General features: G+C 43.2%; 1 protein-coding gene across 2 annotated transcripts in view; it reads right to left on the bottom strand.

Moving 5' to 3' along the window:
• MTOR (mechanistic target of rapamycin kinase) overlaps nt 1-21,459 on the bottom strand; it is a 4,577,509-nt gene that overhangs the window by 3,302,742 nt on the left and 1,253,308 nt on the right. For both annotated transcript variants that reach the window (XM_044063218.1, XM_044063219.1), the window contains exon 21: nt 12,325-12,492. In XM_044063218.1, coding sequence (XP_043919153.1) covers nt 12,325-12,492 — 168 coding nt within the window. The remainder of the gene's footprint in view (nt 1-12,324; nt 12,493-21,459) is intronic.

Genomic DNA, 21,459 nt, shown 5'->3' on the forward strand with positions numbered 1-21,459 from the left:
GACCACCTTCCCTTGTCAATGGCCTTGGTGACTGTTTCAAAGAAATCAACCAGGTTTAAGAGGCAGGATCTGCCCTTAACAAAGCCGAACTGGGTAGGGTCCAGTGTTTGTAGGTCCCCAATATCTTTATTTATGAGGTCCATGATGATCCTTTCCATAGCTTTGCAGACCAAGCTAGTCAGGCTTATGGGGCGATAGTTTCCAGGATCCGTTGAGGCACCACCTTTATGGAGAGGGACCACTGTTGCTGTACGCCACTCTTTGGGCACATAACCTGTAGTAAGGCTGAGATTGAACAGCAGTTTTATGTTTGGGTTTAGCTCTTCTTGGAGTTCATGTAGGACGCAGCCCGGGACACCATCTGGTCCCATTGATGCTGTGTTTTTGCTTTGGAGAGGGTGGCTCTTACCTGAGCATCTGAGATGTCAGGGGCAGCACTCTGCTGGGATAGATATTTGCCCTTTGGTGGGGAGGGGAGAGTTTGTGCTGAACCTGTCAGCTAGGATGTTGGCAATGCCTGTGGGTTCGTGTATTTTTGTCATTTTGGACTAATTCTGAGCATATCTGGGAATTACCACCCAGGTTCCTAACATAACTAAAGAAAGCCTTGTGATTATCCTTAGTGTCCTATGCAATTTTTCTCTCAAGCTGGCCTTAGACAATTTTGTGTGTGCCCGTAGTTTTTGCTAATACTGATCAGTGATGCCTTCCCTTTTGGGATTTTGCTCTATCATTTAGTAGCTTCCTCCTTCTATTGTATAGTTTGTTTATGGCTGGGGTCCACCAGACAGGATGTCTGCCTTTGGAGGATTGGGTCTTGGTTTTATTTGGGATCGATGATCCATGCATTCCTGAAGGTGTTCATAGAATGCGTTTATAAAGGATTCTGCGGTCTGGGCCAGATTTTCTACAGGCCCGGGCTTTGAAGTATTCCACCTCAGTTTTGAGGAGTGTGAAATTTGCTTTAGATAAGTATTTCACTGTGGTTTTCTGGGCAGGTGGTGGGGTCGGGATGTGAATATCCAGTGAGATTAGTTTATGGTCTGATCTTACCAGTGAGGGATACACTTCTGGTCTGGAGCATAGAGTCCCCATGTTGGTGATGATCAGGTCCAGTATGTTTTCCCCTCTTGTGGGAGTGGTAACAAGTTGTTCCATAGCATTTGAGTTTATAAATTCTAGGAAGCTTTGGGCTAGGGTGTTGGAGCTAGAGTAATGCTCCCAGTCTATGTTTGGGTAGTTGAAGTCTCCCAATATAATGGTGTTTGGAGAGACCTTCATATTTTCCAGTGTTCTCAGGAAGGCCGAGTGGGGTTCCTGGGTTTGGGAGGGTGGTCTGTAGCAGGCTATAAACTGGATGGCAGTTTTACCCACTGTTAGTTGCACATGGATAGTCTCTGATGCTTCATGCTTTGCCACCAACCTGGAGGTGTGGGTATCTTTGATGAATATCGATACTCCCCTCCTTTTGTGGTTCGTCCAAGTTTTGGGGACCGAAAAGCATGGTATGAGGTATAACCTGGTAGTGCTGGGGTGCTCTCGGGAGCCCTGAACCAGGTTTCTGTTACTGCACAGATATCGATGTTCTCCATGCTAAGGAGAGTTTCGAAAAGGCATCTTGAGGTTTAGACTTCTGGCATTGAGTAGCATTACTCTTAGTTTCTTATCCCTTGTGATACCTATGGAGGTGGGTTTGTCTTTTGAGCCTTGCCTAAAAAAGGCACTATGGGGGTATAGCAAGAGCCTTTGCCAATATCCGAAAGCCCAGGGGTGACAGGTGCAAGCCGCCCCTAGCGAAGCATCGTGGCTTGTCGAGCATATCATCCCAAGCTGACAGGCATTGGATCCCCTTTGAATGACACCAGTACTTAAGCCAATTGTTGAAATTGATCATCTTGTCTTCATATTGTGGCATCATTCTTGGTGAGGGTAAGATGCTACTCAAGGTCAGGGTCACACCGGCCTGGGCTACATGCTCAGAGAGCTCCTTTATGTCTCTTTTCATGTAGTCCAGGGAGGTACGTCTCAGGTCATTCACACCAGCATGGACAATGACCGAGTCATATTTGTACTTGCCTTGGAGTGACCTGAGTGCTTGTGTTATGTGGCGGATCCTAGCGAGTTCTTGTGCAGAATTTGTCCAACTGATAGTTTTGGGGAGAAGCAAATAGATCTATGTCTGGGCTCCCCCATTTTTGTGTTAACATGCTGAAGATTTGCGGATCCAGTTTCCATTCGTGCGGGTCCATAAGATTTCTGCTTAGGTTGTCTGCCAGAGTATTTTGCTTTCCTGGCAGGAACTGAGGTTGAATATGTATTTGGTAAGTCAAAGCTATGTTACACAAGGCTATGGCTAGTCTGCAAAGGGGGTAGGAGTGGGTATCCCCCTGCTTGTTTTATGTACCACATAACTGTGGTGTTGTCCGTCTTTATCAGCAGTTGTCCTGGATGAAGGAAACCCTTGAAGGCTGTCAGAGCATTTTGAACAGCTAGCATTTCTTTCTGGTTGATATGTAGATGCATTTGGTTTGGGCTCCACTTGCCCTGAATGCATCTCCCTGCCAGGTGGGCCCCCCAAGCATAGTCTGATGCATCTGTAGTTAGGGTTTGGGTGGTAGGGGATAGAATGAATGACAGTCCCTTGTTTTGGTGACATGTCTCTGCCCACCAAAGAAACTCCTGTTGCAGGCAGGGAATGAGAGGAATCATTGTTTCCAGGCTGTGACAATGCTGACTCCCATAAGCTTTTTAGACACCACTGAAGTTTCCTCATATGCAGTCTCGCATATGGAATTAGTAGAATGTAGGATACCATGAACCCCAAAGCCTGCAGCATTTGTCTTGCAGATAGCTGGGTTTTTGTTGTTTGAGGTATGTTGTCAATTGAATTTGTTTGTCTGGCGTGAGGTAAGCCATCTGGGCAGTTGTATTCAAGCTTGCACCCAGGAATGTAATTATTTGACAGGGTACCAGTTGTGATTTCTTTTCGTTTATGGTGTACCCTAGGCATGCTAGAAGCCTCTTTACAAACGCCAGATGTTAGATAAGAGTGTACTTGTCCTCTGCCTGAATGAGACAATTGTCCAGATAAGGATAAATTTGAATGTTTCTTTGTCTGCAAAATGCAATTACTGGTGCCAGGCACTTTGTAAAGACTCTGGGCGCAGCAGATAAGCCAAAGGGCAGTGCAAAGAACTGGTAATGCAAAAAGCCTGCTTTGAAGCGGAGGTATCTTCTGCAAGATTCCCTTATTGGGATATGCAGGTATGCCTCTTTTAAGTCTAGAGTTACCAACCAGGCATTCTTGCCTAGCATAGGCAGTAGCTGTTGTAAAGTAAGCATTTTGAATTTTGGAATGTTCAGGAATGTGTTTAGAATTGGACACCATGATTTGTCTTTTCTGGTTACCAGGAAAAGTCTTGAATAAAATCCTTGTCCTTTTTCCTTTTCTGGTACTGGTTGAATAGCCCCCATATCCATGAGGGACATGACTTGTTTCTAGGCCTCTGCCCACTGGTTTGATGGCAGATCTGTACATCCGTTTGCAATTGGCAACGTGTGGAAATGAAATCTGTACCCCTGGGATACTATGTTTAACACCCACTTGTCCTGGGTAATTAAATGCCAATTTTGAGCATGAAGTGCTAGTTTTCCTCCCAAGGGGGCTGCCAAAAGCTAAGTGCTTGGAGATGGCAGAGGAAAGTCATTGAGACTGTTTACTGTAGGGTTGTGCTTTGTTACCTCCTGATTTGGAGGTGGAGGCACCCCATTGCTTTGACCTGTGATTGATATCTGGAGCCTTTGGAGCGCTTGGGTTTGCCCTGAGCGGCTCTGTTGGACACAGGAAAGGACCAATTCTTAGTAGGCCAGTGCCTACTGAACCTGGGTGGCTGCACTTGCAAGAAATCTTTTACAGTTTGCATAGATTTAGCTTTGTCTTCCATTTTCTTTAAAACCTCTTTTGCCTTATTACCAAACAGACTGTCATGCTGTAAAGGGGCATCCAACAATTTAGCTTTAACATGATCAGGCAGATTTTGCTCCTTGAGCCAGGCATGCCTTCTTATCACAGATCCAGTTACGGCGGCCCTGCAAGAGGCCTCCAAGGAATCAAAACCACATTGCAAAGTATGCTTTCCAACCTGTTCTGCTGAATGCAATAAATCATGTAACTCTATTTTCCACACAATGAGAAATCAACATAATTTTCTGTTTAAGTAAGCCCATAACATGCTGTTGATATTTAAGCATATGAAACTGGCAGTTTAAAGCCCTGATTGCCAAGGTTGCAGACGTATAAACGTTCTTTCCCCATCTATCCAGCGCCCTGGAATCTCTATCAGAAGGGGTAGGATTTTTGGCTGTAGAAGCCTTAACACCTTTGGGACCCTGAGAAATATTCAAAGGCCTATGCTGAAGAAGAAGAAGAAAATCCCTAAGCCTCTTTTTTGATTCTGAGAAGTCCTGACTCTCCCAGTGAAAATGTTCCCTTTAAGTATGCAAAGTCTCTCCAAAAGAGTAATCCGCAGGAGGAGAAGCAGAAGGGCTGGATTCCTCTGCATCAGAGTCCTCATAAGGTGGAATAGAAAATTCCTGATCAGAAGAGGAATCAGAAGAAATGGAAACCTGATCTGAAGATTCCTAATCAGCGCCTTGCCTAGGCCTCTTGGGGGGTGGGGGGTGGGGGGGTTGGGAACCCCTGATCAAGGTAATTAAATCCTCAGCCATTTTGATCATTTGTTTTTTAGGCATAGGGGCCTGAGCACGTGGCTCATGCTTCGGTTTTTAGACATAGAAGCTGGTTTTGGCCTTGTTTTTGATGATGGCGTCGGTTTAATATACAAATGTTGAGGCTTGAAAACACTCTCAGAAGCCAGTGCCTGCTCAGCGGCTCCGGACACGTCCAAGGGAGAGACATCCGCGGGTTCAATATTTGCAGAGTCTCGCTGCATACTGGACTCAGAATGAGTCACGGTAGAGGCCTGCGACTCAAAAGTAGCGGGTATCAGGGGCTGCGAAAGCGCCTCACTGAGTACCGGCGAACCGGCGACTGGCTTAGGAGAAGCTTCGTCTGTTTTGGACCTCGACAGTCTGTCTCTGTCTTTTTCCTTGCGTTTTTTGTGAACTCTGGTAGCCGGATTGCTAACAGACGACATTTCAGGGTTGTTAAAACTTGAACCAAAATATTTAGAAGCAAGAATATATCGACGCTTAATAGTGTGTTGGTTAAATGTAGCACAAAACCAACAGCAAGGCACGTTGTGATCAGGGCCTAGGCAAGGAATACAGTACAAATGAAAATCCTTATGAGGTATTTGCTTCCCACAAGTAATGCAATTATTAACTTTTACTGACATTGGTAAGGAGCAAGAAAAAGTTTCCCCAACGGGGTACTTGGCTTAGTTTGAAGATTTCAGTTCTGAAACTCGAAAATGAAAATTTCAGGAGTCGGCCGACCGGCACTTGCGAACTGCTTCTGCTTCGGGCACCGCGCGGCAAGAAAGACTGATTAAAATGGCGTCAGCTGCATGTTGTATACCCCTGACGACCTGACGTCATGGAAGAGGAGACAGCAACCAACGCAGGACCCAAGACTTTGTTATTCAGGCCGACTAAGGGCAACCTCCCAGCAGATTACCCAAATGTAATGACTGCAACAGTGAAACACGAAGAACATCCTCCTGTTTGATCTGCGCAGGCTTCAACCCCAGCACAATGATTGACAAGAGGAACACGTTGATCTTGAAGAGCCTCCTTACTCCACCTTCCTCAGAGGCCTCAGCACCTACTTCTACTTCTTCCTCCACCCTGGCCTCTGGGACGCAACCTCCCGCCAAGAGGGCTGGGATCGAAGAGAAGCACTGGCAAAAAGAGCGGGATAGGCCCTGGAATTGGTCCTCTGACCACGCTTCCTTGGCCGAGCCCCCTAAGTCTCGCCCGGATCCCAGCCCGGGCTGCCCTCGGCTTCGGTCATCCCACTTTTCTCTGGAATTGGAGGTCTCTTGGGGCCGATTGCCTTTATTGGCCTCTCCATGCCTGTATCCCTAACTTCCTCCATCTGGTCCACCCTCAGTCTTTCTGAAGCCGAGGTGGACAGGATGATGTGGAAATTCATCTGAACCCAGATCCAGATGGGAGTCATGCCTGCTCCCTCCCCCTCCGGGGCTGGGAGCATGCAGTCTGCCTTTCTTCCTATTGCTTCTTCTCCGATCTGACCTCCAGTTTCAGAGTACTTGGGTCTGATGTCTCTTGGCATCGGTGCCGATGGTACCAGGTACCGCGATGCCAACCATTGCCCTGAGTGCTTCGCCTCCTGATTAGTTCGAAGCCATCCTGCTCTCGGATCCGTGGCCTTAGCACCTGATTCGAAGGGGTGGCGTCAGCTTTGAGGTTTTCGGAGTCGGCCCTTCCACTCAAGAGTCTCGGCGCCTGGAGGCTCGGATCTGACTCTCCCATAGAGTCAGAGGGTTACAGATCCGGCCTTGGTCGCAGCTTCTGGGATTCGTTCTTTCTTTGCTTCTGACTTGGTGGAGAGGGTTCTCTCAGCTCCCTCGAGACCCTTGATGCTACTGTCCTCAGAGTCCGTCCTCGCTCCCTCTCTTTCTGGGCCAGATTCCGCCATCCTGCCACCCTCAGGGACAACCTGCTGTCTGTCCATCCCAAGGGGATCCGGCAAGGGAACGACCAGAAGTTTCCGAGTCCTCCCCAGAGACCCACCGTGAGGAGCTCCCTCGGAAACATATGCATAAAAGGAGTCACTTGTCTTCCCCATCGGAGTCCCTCACAGAAGACAATGATTTAGAGGAAGGTGAGGGTTCCCCCCCGGTCACCCCTGGATGATGTCTCCTTTGCAGACATCATGGAAATCCTATGCCAGTGCGTGGGGTAGTCTGTCCAAAAACCCAACCCAGATGAGTAAGTGTTCCTGGAGGCATTTAGCACAGGACCCTCTAGCTCCTGGGTGTCCCCACGTGCAGATCTGCTTGTGGATTTGATTACATCTCAGGCATGTAAGGAACCTGGCATGGTGGAGCTCATCCCCAAGCTCCCTGATAAGATTCTAAGTGTGCCTTCTGACAAGCAGCATTGGTCTACGGGTTCTCCAGTTGATTCCATGGTGGTTGTGGCGACCAATAAGAAAGAGCTTGCTCAGGAGAGCTCTACAGTCCACCCACTGGACCGAGAGTCTCGGGCCATGAACCGTTTCGGCAAGCGGGTTTATGCTTCAGCCACATTTGCTGTGTGTGAGCTGAACTACATGGCACATGTGATCAGACTTCAGCGGGACCTGGTCAAAGAGGTCGCTGAATCTGCCTCAGGGTCTATGTTGGCAAAAGAGAAGAAGTTACTCTCCTCCCGTATAGCCTACCTCACTTCCATTTCCAACACTACTACGAGGTTCCTGTCACATTCTACTGAAGGTGCCTCTAGGGTGGCTGGCACAGACATTGCTGACTCCGGCTTTATGCATTCTCGGAGCCCTTCAAGGCATCTTTTATAAATGCCCCTTATGATGGTTCCACCCTTTTTGAAAAAACAGTACGAGACACATTAGTCCAGAGCAAAAAAGACAGGAATACCTTGTCTGCCATTGGGATCCACTTCTCAACCCCATAACGATCCTTTTCCCGGAATCAGCAGTGGTAAAGATGATGTGGTTCTGGAAGTCTCAGGGCTATTCCCCAGATGCTCAGGACTCGCCCTCCCACAGATGCAGAGGGGGATATGACAGATGCCATCCTCACAGCAAAGTGGGTCCGAGGAACCCGAGGTCATGGAATTCCTTCCCAGACAGACCTGCACAGCAGCCCTGAAGTGTTGCCTGACTGCTCGTCTCTGGAGGCAGTCATGGGACTTCTCTCGCTGCACTGCACACAACTCCCTGGGAGTCTATCACAGACTATCGTTGGTGTTGCAAATCATATCCAGAGGATACTCAAAATCCCCTTCATTCAAATGCCACTTCTGCCCAAACACCTCCCGGATGTTCCACCCATGCAACGGGAGGAAGCAGCAGAGGAAATCTCCAAGCTGCTCAAAAAAGAAGTCATCCAGCCTGTACCCCACCCAAATCAGTCTGGATCAGGCATCTATTCCAGGTTCTTTTTAGTGTCAAAGAAGACGGGGGACTTCAGATCCATTCTAGATCTTTCAACCCCTAAATTTGTCAATTCCCAAGACAAAATTATGGATGGTCACTGTCCAATCCATTCTGCCCTTCCTCAGAGAAATGACTGGATGTGTTCGGTGGACCTCCAGGACATGTACTACCACATCAAAATGGACAGGTGCTCTCGGAGGTTCCTCCGCTTCTGTCTGGGGGCCACTTATTACCAGTTCAATGCACTAACCTTTGGTCTCACCATCACCCCCAGGGTCTTCACCAAAGTGATGGCAGCGGTGCCTGCTCACCTGTGGCTGTAGGGGTTCCAGGTCTTCCCCTACCTGGACGATTGGCTCCTTTCCACTCCCTCCAGGCATCACCTCTGTCAAGCCATGTATCTCCTTCTCCAGACCACCCACCAGCTGGGCATAACCATAAATCTCAACAAGTCCCTATCAGATCTGGTTCAAGTTCTAGATTTCATTGGGGCTCAGTTAAATACCATTCAGAACAAGATTTTTCTAACTCCGGACAGAATTCAATCCCTCAAACATCATGTGTTGTATATTGTTCAGACCCAGTATCCCTCTGCAAAGTAATTTCTTCGGGCACTGGGGTCCATGGTGGCCATGATCACCCTGATCCACACGGTTCATCTGCACGAGGGTCCTCCGATGGACCTTAGCAGTCCAGTGGTCCCTGCTAGATCTGTCATTATCTCATCTGGTTCGTTTGTCTCGGGCCTGCAAGGAATCGCTTCTCTGGTGGCTTCAATCCCCGGACTTTCTTCTGGATCGCCTGTTTACCCTTCCCACCCCAATGACCAAGGTGACCACGGACACCTCCCTACTCGGATCACCTACACAACAATGACAGCGCAAAACACCGACATCCACATAGCCGACACACATGGTCGACAATCGAAACACTGACAACATAATTACTGCTCTGTTCCCCACACCCACGGTAACTTTAATATACCAACTCCGAGATCGCACTACAGTGCAGGAATGGAAATCTTTCCATTCCGTACTATGGAGACATACCGTTTCTCCATTGTTGACATTTTGATTGTAGACCATGTGGTGTAAGTTATGTGGGTTTCGGTATTAACAGCTGTCATTCCTCTGTAGGGGACCCCCTACTCAGGTGTGTGTGGGGGGGCACTGCATGGGAAGGACAGTCCAAGGCACGTGTGGTCTGCTCTGGAGACCCATCTGCATATCAACGTTTTGGAGATGAGGGTGGTGCTCTTGCCATTGCAAGCTCTTTATGCCCATCTTCCTCAAGGGATGATTGCCATCCAGACAGACAACATGTCTGTAATCTGGTATATCAACAAACAGGGGGGATCAGGTCTTATCCCCTTTGTCGCAAAGCCATCAGATTGTGGGAATGGGCGATCTCCACCTGCCATTTTCTCGTGGCAACGCATATTCCGGGGAGTTCCAATATTCTGGCGGACAGGCTCAGCAGATCTATTCTGATGCCTTAAGAGTGGTCTCCGAATCCTTAAGCAGCAGAACAGAGCTTTCTAAAGTGGGGTCGGCCTTGCTCCGATCTCTTTGTCTCTCCTTCCAATGTGAAGTGCAGTGAGTTTTTTGTTCTCAACTCCCCCCTCCAAGGGAGTCCGCCAGAGATGCTCTAGTTCATACTTGGCCTTCTGGGCTTCTGTTTGCTTATCCTCCACTTCCTCTGATCCCAAAATTCATACAGATAAATCGATGGCTGGGGAGCTTAGTGATCCTCATTACCTCATTCTGTCCTTGCCAAGTCTGGTTCCCCTCTCTGTGGTCCCATGCAGTGTGTGTCCTCTTTGGACATTAGATCTAGCTCCGGATCTGATCTTGCATCCCTCAGGGCATCCCTCAGGGTTCCGGATCTGATCTTGCATATCTCATGGATCACACTCCTAAGATCTAGTCAGTCTGAAGTTTACGGCTTGGCTACTCCAGTTCCAGTGATAGCTAGGACTCCCGGGTTTGTCATCACTGGTTAAGAAGATTTTAGTAATGGCTCACAAATCTTCCACCAGGAAGGTTTATTCCACTAATTGGAAATGTTTCTCGATATGGGTGTCTCAGCATGATTTGGACCCTTTCACTGCTCCAGTCCCTGCCATTTTGGAGTTTTTGGCAGATATTTTTCATCAGGGTGCCAGTTTTTTCTACGGTTAAGGTTCAGCTGGCAGCTATCGCCAATTTTCATACAGGAGACAATTCAGCTTCCCTAGCTTCCTCCAGGCTTTGTAAAGTGTTTTTAAAAGGTACCTTTTTACTTAGGCCTCCAGTCAAGTACCCTACGCCCCCCTTGGGATCTTACTCTAGTCCTACAATCCTTGGTGTCTTTCCCTTCTGAACCAGTAGCTACAGTGGATTTACAATTCCCATCTTGGAAGACAGATTTTCTGTTTGCTATTACCTCGGCTAAAAGAGTGTTGGAAATTCAGGCCTTATCTGTTCAGCCCCCTAATAAGGTATTTCATAAGGACAGAGTCTCTTCATGCACGAACCAATCCTTTCATCTGAAAGTAGCTTCAAAATCTAACATTAACCAGGTCATCAATCTTCCTGTTTTCTTTCCAAACTTCCAGAACAAGGGAGAGTATACATTGTATTTGCCTGATATTCATAGGCAACTGCATTTCTATTTGCATAGAACAAAGTCATTTCGTAAGCTTGATCAGTTTTTTGTTTCCTTTTCTAAGCCTTTCCTAAGGAAACCTGTGTCCAAGTTAACTATTGCTCATTGTATCTCTCAGTGCATACCACTGGCCTATACAGCCAAAAGATCATCTCCATCAGGTCTGGTCAAGGCGCATTCTACCAGGTATGTGACTACTCCCTTAGCCTTTTAGTCTAGGGTTTCTTTGGATGACATTTGTTCTGCAGCTACTTGGGCATCATCGCACACCTTTACTTCGCATTACAAGTTGGAACTCCTGTCCAGAGGCAGGGTATCCTTTAGCTCTTCCGTGCTTTGGAATATCCTTCCATGAGGACCTCCCAGGGTTTTTTAGCAGCTGGGGACTCCGTCCCACAGGTTGAAGATCAAATGTAAACAACAAGTTCAGATAAAAAAGTTATGTACTCACCATAACATTCCATCTGAGTTCTTGCTTTTCATTTGTCTTCAACTGTCCCTCCCTCCTTCCCCCTGCCTTATGGGGGCTGTGTGGTAGACCAGAAGGAAGAGGCATAGCCCCTACTATAGTAAGCCTTTGTCTTCCTTACAGTATTTTCATGGTACTACTGCCAGAGTGTTAGGCACTTGGTTAAGTCGCGGTGCTACTGTCAGCAGCAAACTCAATCTGAGGGGAGGAGGGAGACAGGTGGATTATGGGTAGGGGAGGAATTTGGAGCTTGGATCAAATGCTGGAAAATGCGGCCGGGTTGGATCCGTACCGGATCAGTATTCCTCCGCAGGTTGACGTCAAATGAAAAGCAACAACTTAGATGGAACGTTATGGTGAGTACATAACTTTTTTTTTCAAATTTATAAACATTATAATTGACATCTTCTTATTTATCACACAAGCTAAACAACATTACAGAAATTATTCAATTCCTGCCTTCTTGTAAACCTCATTCCTCATCAAAAACAGTTTTCTGCATGTACTGCTCCCATAGTTTCCATTTTTTTCACGGAATTTACTCCTACCCTTTTCTAAAGACCTCACTTCCTGTTCTTTTACCTCTGTTAAAATATTCACTACTTCAGTTATAGTTGGTTTAGATTTTGATATCTATTTTCTAGTAATTGCTTTTTTTGGCATCTACCATAATTAAATTTAACAAGGCCTTATGTATTCCAGCTCAAAAAATTATTTTTTTCATTACACTCATTTGCTAGCCCAGTATTCCTGACAGTGTACTCTGCAGGGAATTTTTAAAGTCTACCAACTCATTACACACTGAAAAATAGAGATAGTTAGCTATTCGAGACCCTCATACCAAGCTAGCTCTCCACTACTAAGACACAGACAGGAGTCAGTTTTTGGAATATCTGAATTTTGCATCGTCTTATGCATACAGCACAAATCACTTATCACTTTATCACAAGATTATGGGAATGTCACAGATGATATAAAATGATTCTCCTGGCACAAAACAAATGGAGACTGCAAATCATATTTACAAGCATTACATGTAACAGAATATGTTACTCTGATAGCATCTAGCAGTAAGACTTGCATGAAAACTTCAAAATTAGGAACTTACCTTCATAGTGACACTTCTCCCTGGGCTATTATCGTGCATAAATACCCGAAGCATGTGAGGAATAAGCTGGGGCAAGTAAAGCTTAAATTCACCACCCAGAGCCATAACAATCTGTTCAATCAGCATAATTATGGTGTTCTGCATGGGGCTGTTGGAAGTCCAATAATCCTAGAGAAGAAAAACATGAATTAGCAAATTATGCATACACAAGCTTATAAAGTGTCATTACACGTCACAAGGTCCTCTGTTTTGAAAGACAAACATTATCAGGAAACAGCAACACCCAACAACTTTTATCAAGGCATATTCTTTACTTGTTGATTTATTTAATTATCCTTTGTTGACTGGGTTAGCCCCAGTAGTGTAGTAGCCTCCTTTCAGGGGGGACCCAAGGTGGTATTTATAATACTAAGGGAAATCTGGTAAAGCACTAGGGAACTTCCCAAACTCTTTTTGACAGATGACATGGAATCTTTTACATCCACCTTTGCTACCACCAATCCATGCAAATAGGCCTCTGGTTTAGCATTTTATCTGAAGGACAGCACACTCTGGACTCCCTTACGTAGCAATCAATTTCTCTGGAGAGGGGAGAGAACCCACAGCCTTCTGCATCAAAAACAAGTGTGCTACCTGTTGTGCCATTGACACTGATCCTCCAAGCTCTCTGTACCGGTGGTGAGGTGCTCTCCCCAGGATATACTGTTATGAGTAGTATGTCTCAGAGTTTAACTCTGGGGATGGAGATAAATCTATGAATGTTGGTAGAGTACAGCAGCTAGGCCAGAACATCACTGTCAAACAATCAGTACATATAAATGACTACTTAACAGTAAACTGTTTTTTAGGACATCTCCTACTTAAACTATGGCAGTTACTAACTTTCTGAATCCTAGCTGCTAAACTCATCACAAAAATTCCTCTCCTACACCCTTAGATGACAAAATGACTGAAAACTAATTCTAGAAAGCCCGAAACACAAAAATGGAAGCTCTGAGAATCTCTTCTTCCCTTCCACATCAAATTCAGTACTCAGTTCAAACTGCAATACCAGATTCACAACCCGGGTCACAGAGCCGCCTCTTAAACAAGCCCAGTGCAAGTGCGTGCTCAATCAGGCCACATGAACTAACCAATCCACTGTGTTCCTTAACAAGTTAGCATATATTTTATTTCTCACATGTCACTCTCTTCAAAGCTCTCAACTCTCCAGATTTTTGCCTTATATTTTTGGTCTGTTTTTCATAAAATTTCTGTTTTTCTGGAAAATCATTGAGGACTAAAGTCTCTAAATAATGACATACATTTAAGTTCCAGACTTCATACCCTTCAGAAAATGAATGCCAACACAAATCCTGATATTTCGGTAATGCTTGAAGTTTATAAGAGTAATATTTACAATCTGTCCCTATTTTTGGTCCTTTGTTCCCTCATTATTTTAGGCTTTGTCCAGATTTCTTGCACTAAGAGATTGAGGGATATTATTCTACCAACACTTTTTCATTTTCTCTTTATACTGCTATCTGTATATGAAACTTACCACTGCAATATTTATTTTTATTTATTTTATTTTTTTTATTTTTTTATTTTTACATTTGTTGACCGGGCTAGTCTAACTGGATATATGTCCATTTTCAGCAGAGGCCCGGGGAGAAAAGCTCCAAGCATCAGCAGTGACAAAGAATACAATATATAGTAATAGTCAAGTGAATTACAGTATATTGGCTACATTGTGCAGAACAAAAACTTTACAGAGTAATTTAGTAGGTTTAAGCTAAGATCAAATACAGAGAGCAAAAAACAATTTTTTTCCCCCCAGTACTATGAAGCAAATTATTACTTACAGATAGGTGACATAAAACAGTAGAGTAGAGAAGTATAGAGAGAGCAGGAAGGTAAAAGAGATATCAGTCAGGGTTAGAGCAGGGACAAAGCCAGTAAGTTGTAAGATATTCTTTAAGATGTTTTTTTGAAAAGAAGGGTGGAAAGTTCAGTAGGAAGCTGGTTCCAGATTTTACCTACTGTGTTGGTGAAAAGCGAGTCCCCAGCTTTGTTATTTGATTTAATAGTGGAAACTAGAAGCTTATTAGCTGAGCGTAGTGTTGCAAGATTTTTGTAGGGTGTAATCAGATTAGTGAGGATAGGGATATTATTGGGATGGTAAAGGATCTTTTGGGTGATAACAAGTTGTTGACAAAGTAGTTGGTTCTCCAGTTCTAGCCATCCCAGTTGTTTTAGGTTGAGAGAGTGGTGAGTTCTAAAGGTGGTGCCAGTGGCAAATATGTCTATGTTACTGTACCAGGTGGAAAGTTTGGCGAGGTTGTTTTTTGTTAGATTGGTACATATTGCAGAAGCACTGAACAGGGTAGAGATAAGGTGGGTCTGGCCAATAGTTATTCTGGCTGAAGGGGAAAGGAAGGGTTTGATTCTGTAAAGGGTGCCTAGTTTTTTGTTGACAGACTTTATAGTAGAATTAATGTGGTCATCAAAACTAAGGTTATTATCAATTGTTACTTCCAGTAGACGGGCTGAAGTGTCTGGGAATATGTTAGTTGCATTGTTAGAGGTTATAGTGAAGTGCAGTTGAGGTGACTTATGAGTAGGAGCAAAGAGCAATAATTTTGTTTTTTTGGGGTTCAGGAGGAGGCAGTGTTGCATTAACCAGTTTTCAACACTGTTAAATACTGTTTGGTTATGGACTTGGCAGAACAAATTAAAGTAGAGTCATCTGCATATTGTATGCAGGTGGCCTGAGGAATTTTGGTATGTAGGTCATTAATAATCAATTAGAAGAGTAGATGTCCTAAACAGAGCCTTGGGTTATTCCAGTGTTCACAAGGAGGGATTTAGAAAGATTATTACCCCACAGTACTGCTTGCTGTCTGTTTTCCAAATAGGATTTAAACCATTGTAATGCTTGTGGATCAAGTGATTGGGCCTTTTAGAATGTCTATAAGCATATTATGGTTGACCATATCAAAGGCTTTTGAAAGGTCAATAAATAGTGCAGAGGAAAAAGTGTTATTGTTATGATTTTTGTTTATGGAGTCAGAAAAGGAAAGTAGGGCAGTTGTGCTATGGAATGGCCTAAAGCCATGTTGGCAGTTGGCAAGTAGATTATTTTGGAGAAGGCGGTCATGTAGTTGTCTGTGTATGCATTTTTCCATTATCTTAGCTATTGGAGACAGTAGGGCGATAGGCCGAAAGTTCGAGAGTTCAGTAGATGACCCACCCTTATGTAGAGGGATGATGTGTGATACTTTCCATATGGAGGGGATTTTGCTTTCTAAAATTGTTCTATTTATAAGCATGGAGATGGGATAGGCAATGGCTTTCGCTGCAATTTGCAGGTATTCAGCTGGAAGACAGTCAGCAGAAGGGGTGCATGGTTTTAGTTTTTGAAGGAGTTTGCAAATGAGGGATGTAGGTACTGATTGTATTTGAAAGGTTGGAGATGAAGTCTTAGTGATATTTAATGGGGATGTGGTAAGAGGTGGTAAAGTATTGGCTAGGGTTCGAATGGCTTCATTAAAGGCATCAGGAATCTGGTTAGAGTTATTTTGGTTGAATCCTGAAGGGGCAGGAGTTTCAGTGTCTCCTGGCTGAATAAGTTTGTTTATGCCAGACCAGAATTTTTGTGTTTTTTGTTGATGGGTTTGTTGGCGGTGAAAGTAATAGTCTTTTTTGTCTCTGAGAATATCTTTCTTGGTGGCATTTCTTAATTGTTTAAAGTAAAGATGACCTGACGGACATTTGGAGACTCTCTATCTACAAATCTTTATTTATAAATATCTTTGTATAGTCTTAGATGAAATCTACTAGGATTTATTGAGTGATCAAGATTGTGCTCAACTGTTCCTCCACTTTTTCTCTTACACGTGTGTGTGTGTGTGTATATATCTATATATATATATATATATATATATATATATATATATATATATATATATATATATATATATATATATATATATATATAGATATATATATATATATATATATATTTTTATTTTTTTTAACACACACACACATTATATATATACATACTTTTGGGGGTTGGGTTTAGTATAATGGTTAGGGTCTCCACCTCAAACACAAAGTAGAGGGTTTGATTCTAACTTAATTCCCACCCACCCCTGGAGCAATTACACTTAGAGTTAAAGACCACACCCCCAATCACCACTCATCTCCTTCCACAAGCCAATTATTCAATCACACTGCACCTTGTTACTCTCACAGGGACACACTCTACCACACCCCCTCAGTACTGCACTCATCTCTTACTATGAAACAAGATGCACCTTATACACACCCTAATATTTCTCCATCTACAAACAATGTTCTATACAGTACACACCCACTTACTAAACAGATTAACCTATCCCTTCACAATTTCTGCTCTACTCATTCTTTCAATCCTCACCAACTACCATACTAATCTTTACGACATCACCTCACCCCTATGGCAAACAGAAGCAATAGGCTATCTGTAAAACTAGTAAATTTCCCCATATCACCATGCCACCTAATCTCCTCCCATATCATCTCTTGCCTACGCAATCAGCAGTTAGCTAAACAAAACTCCCATTCCTCTCAAAGACATGCTAAAATAATTTACAAGCTTACTAAACTCTACCTACACCTACTTAAAACACTTTCATGCAGTGGAGATATACACCTTAATCCAGGACCCAATACAGCAACCAACCCAAACTTAGATCAGCTAAATCCTCTACAACCATAGACCAATCTCCTCTCTCCTCTTTCTAAACCTGAATGTAAGAAGTATACTAAATAAAATTCATGACCTTCAAGCCCTACTAGCCCTATATAAACCAGAGCTCATTTTGGCTAAAACCGGACCACCACAATAATGAGATTACAGCTCCTGGCTGCAGTATTATATACAGAGATAGACTGGGGAAAAAGGGAGGGGGGGTGGCAATATTATTCCAAAAATCATCTCAACATTGAACTATTTGATGGTAATACCCCTGAAGTCAATAAGGTAGAACTAATCCTTGCTAAATTAAATCTAAACCCCAACAAACATATTAATATTGTAGGTGGTTATATCCCACCAAGTAATAACATTACTATAATGGAAAATGTATTAGACTGGATCTCAAACTCCCTTCCACAAGAAACTATACTATTAGGTGACTTTAATATTTACTGGCTTCACTGCTCCAGTCATAATCCCGCTACTTACATTAACCTCCATGGGTTTACCAAACTAATCTCATCCCCCACTAGAATCGACAAAACATCCAACAGCAAGTCCATTATTGATTGGATTCTTATATCCAACCCGTCTCTCGCATACAAAGCTGTTTTGTCTACCTGATAGTCTAAGTTACCATCAACCAACCTATCTAATTAGAAACAGATCCCAACACATCAGCCAGACTATATTCAGAGTTGTAAGAAATAAAAAGACCTTTATACCTAATAAATTTATCACTGCACTAAAATGTTGTAACTCGACACCGCTGAAGGAACTGTCTCTTGATGAAGCTGTGCAGGACTCTTACAAATCATAAACTATCATGCACCCTCCAGAACCATTAGAAAAAAGCAAAGTATGCCCCATATCTAACTAAAGAAACTAAAACTAAACTAAAACTACAATGAAAGAAAAGAGATGAGGCTTGGATACAATTCTACAAATACAGAACCATTACTATGAGACAAAACTACTTAGAACTTCGTAACAAAACCAAAAAACAAACTAAACTTGACAAAAATAACTATTACAAAAACATGCAAGAAAAACATGCTCACAACCCTCAAAGATTCTGGGCCACAATAAATCCTATACTTCAGCCACAACACCAACCCCTGTGATAGTAAACAACCATGATAACATTCCCACACAATTCAATAAGTACTTTAACAAAACCATTCAAACCCTTCCCAATGCCCAAAATAATGATAGTAGCCCCCAAACCAGCAACTACCCAAACCAACCCCAAAATACAAAATTCCTCCAACTTTTCCCTACACCCGTTGTCCACCAAGGTTATTGCTAAACTCCTTCACAAACTTAAACCTACCACTCTGGTTGCTGATAACCTACCGGCAGATTTCCTTCAGATAGCTGCTGAAGCTATAGCCTGTCCTGTTGCTATTCTCATCAACAGGTCTCTATCAGAGTGTATATATTTATTTATTTACATTTGTTTACCGGGAAATTCCGACTGGACGCAGGTCCTTTTTCAGCGGATGCTCGGGGAGAAAAGCTCCACATCATGTACATAATAAATAGAGATACAAAGTTGCAGCAATAGTACACAACATTACAGGTTGTTGGCTTTAACATAATAACAAAATATTGATTATCAACAGTATATACAGAAAATGTTGCAAGTTAAGATAGTTTCTTGTTGTTTATAATATTAGTAACAGAGTTGTCAGACAAGATGTTAAGGTATGTAAAGACAACTAGCTATTTCTGACTATCAGAGTGTATGGTACCAACCTTATGGAAAACAACACATATACCACTACACAAAGGAGGTAACTCCTTAGAACTCACTAACTACCATCCAATCGCTATTCTATCACCCTTATCTAAAATATAAGAAAGAGCTGTTTACACTCAATTAATGTACTACCTCCAAAAAAGCAATCTGCTATCTAAATCACAGCATGGCTTTAGACCCTCCCACAGCACCCCAACAGCACTACTGTCTTTCACTAACACAGTGAACCACTACAGAAACAAGGGCCTTTTTGTATCTTCCATATTCTTAGAACTATCAAAAGTTCTTGACATGGTTAACCACAATATGCTTCAGAAAACCCTATCCATCCTAAACATTAGCCCCTCCTCTACCTCATGGTTCAACAGCTACTTATCAGGCCGTCAACAAGCAGTCCTATGGCAAAACCAATTGTCCCCTCTGTTATCAGTATCCTTAGGCGTACCTCAAGGCTCCATCCTTGGTCCACTGCTGTTATCTCTTTTTAACAACCAGTTCTCTTCATCCACACTCACTGCCTCAGTAGTACAATATGCTGATGTCACCACCCTTATATGTGCCGCTCCCACTATAGCAGAACTGCATACCCTAACCCAAAATAACTTTACCTTAGCTGAAACATGATACACTAACATCAAACTTATTCCTAATTCCAAAAAAAAAAAACATATTCTTTTTAGCTCAGGTAGGTCCATCACTCTAGACAACAATGTTTGCATAACTTCCAAAGATAATATCCAAATCAGTCCAACCACACACCCTAAACTGCTAGGTGTAGAAATTGACAACAACCTGAAATTCGACATCCACATAGCTCAAACCATCAATAAAGTAAACAAAAAGCTTGGGCTCCTCTACAGGAACAAACAGTTTATCACTAGACATACCAAAGGTACAATAGCAAGGTCTCATCTCTTATCCATTCTCCTCAATGCCTCCCCAATCCTGACTAATCTCCGGCAGGCTGAATTAAACAAAATGGAATCTTGCTACAACAAGATTGCCAAGCTTGCTACTGAAGCCTCATACAGATCACATCACTGTTTATCCCTTAAGCAGCTTAACTGGCTTGAGCTCCCTCAACTACTGCTACTCAGTCAACTGTCAGTAGCACACAAGTTATACTACCTTCCTGACAAAATCTCCGCACTTCAGGATCTAATTAAACCCTATACTACTGCTAGACCCTTAAGATCTACCAATCACAACCTCATAAATGTCAACAAATATAAGAATGATGCTGGTAAGTCTCTCTTTGGTTGCACTGTTGCAAGAATCTGGAATATTCTACCTAGCCATATAACTTCTAATACCTCTACTACACAATTTAAAAGGCTCCCGAAAACCCACTATACCAAAAACTGGCCATGCTCCTGTTACTCCCCAGGTTAATACATAAGAATGCATTGAAGTGAAGGTACTGTTATGTGATTCCAGTTCCCTGATAAGATCATACCTAAAGAATGTCACTACTGTAGACATACATTGTATAGATCAAGGACCTACTACCAATGCATGTTTTTATCGTGAAAAATATGCATGTACCTATTATCAAAGCACGTTTTTATCCTAAAAATTATGTATGTGTTTTAAACTTAGATTCAATTGTTCTGAATTTATTACCTTCTGTATTTTTGAATTTATACTTTATTGTGTACTTAATTTATGCAATGCATCTTTTGGAGCTTTTCGCCCTGGGTCTTCGCTGAAAATTGACTTGTGCCCAGTCGGACTTTCCAGGTTGTTGTGTCTTTCGGCTTTTCCCGGTTAGGGGTCGCCACAGCGGAACTCCGGTCTGCTAATGATTGGCAGTTGATTTTTTACCTGCTGAGTTGCCAGCCCTAACGCACAACCTTCAACGAAGGTACGCCCATTCGTGCATGTCTCCACGCAGAAGACGCTCTAGCTGAGAGTCGAACCAGTCAGCGTCTTACTGTGAGGTGACAATGCACTTTCCAGGTAAACAAATGTAAAACAAAAATAAATTAAAATAAATAAATAAATAAATAAATAAATAAATAAAATAAATTCATGTTATTGGCTAGACTTCAAATGGCCTTTAAGGGCACTTAGCCTAGTATTCACCTATGAACCCATGAACTAACTCCTACAGTATCTAATGTGATAATTAAGGCAAGCTGGCAAAAGTACCAGTAAAAGGAATAGACAGAGGTAAAAAAGGACACACAATGTCGGACAATGTGCAAGAAAAAAACAGAGGAACAGGAACAGTTATGCACGATCAAGATCAATAAATCATAATACAACTAATCAGACTACATAAAAGCTTTACAGTGCAAAAGACAATGAACTTTTACCATTACAGCTAAATCACTGGTGCACAGGTTTTGGCCCTAAATGTAGCTTCCGTCATGAATTCACATAGCTAAATGGCTAGAGAAAGTGGAAGTGATCACTGGTGGCTTTCCTTCGGGAGGTGGGGGAGTTGGAAATGCATCCTTCACATAAACTGACACCTAGGATGGTGGTAGATCACTAGGACATGGACTAAGTTAGTTGGAGGAGGAGAAGAAGGGAAACGGGCAAAATCCTGGCCACCCTAGAAGTACTAACTGGGTGGAGAGGAAAGGAAAGCAGACAGAAGGGGGAGGAGCTTGACCATCTGAGGTGTAACTTTGACTTCTCAGTG

The sequence above is a fragment of the Protopterus annectens genome, chromosome 2.part1 (genome assembly GCF_019279795.1).
Source record: "Protopterus annectens isolate FY-2018-M chromosome 2.part1, PAN1.0, whole genome shotgun sequence".
Taxonomy (NCBI): Eukaryota; Metazoa; Chordata; order Ceratodontiformes; family Protopteridae; genus Protopterus; species Protopterus annectens.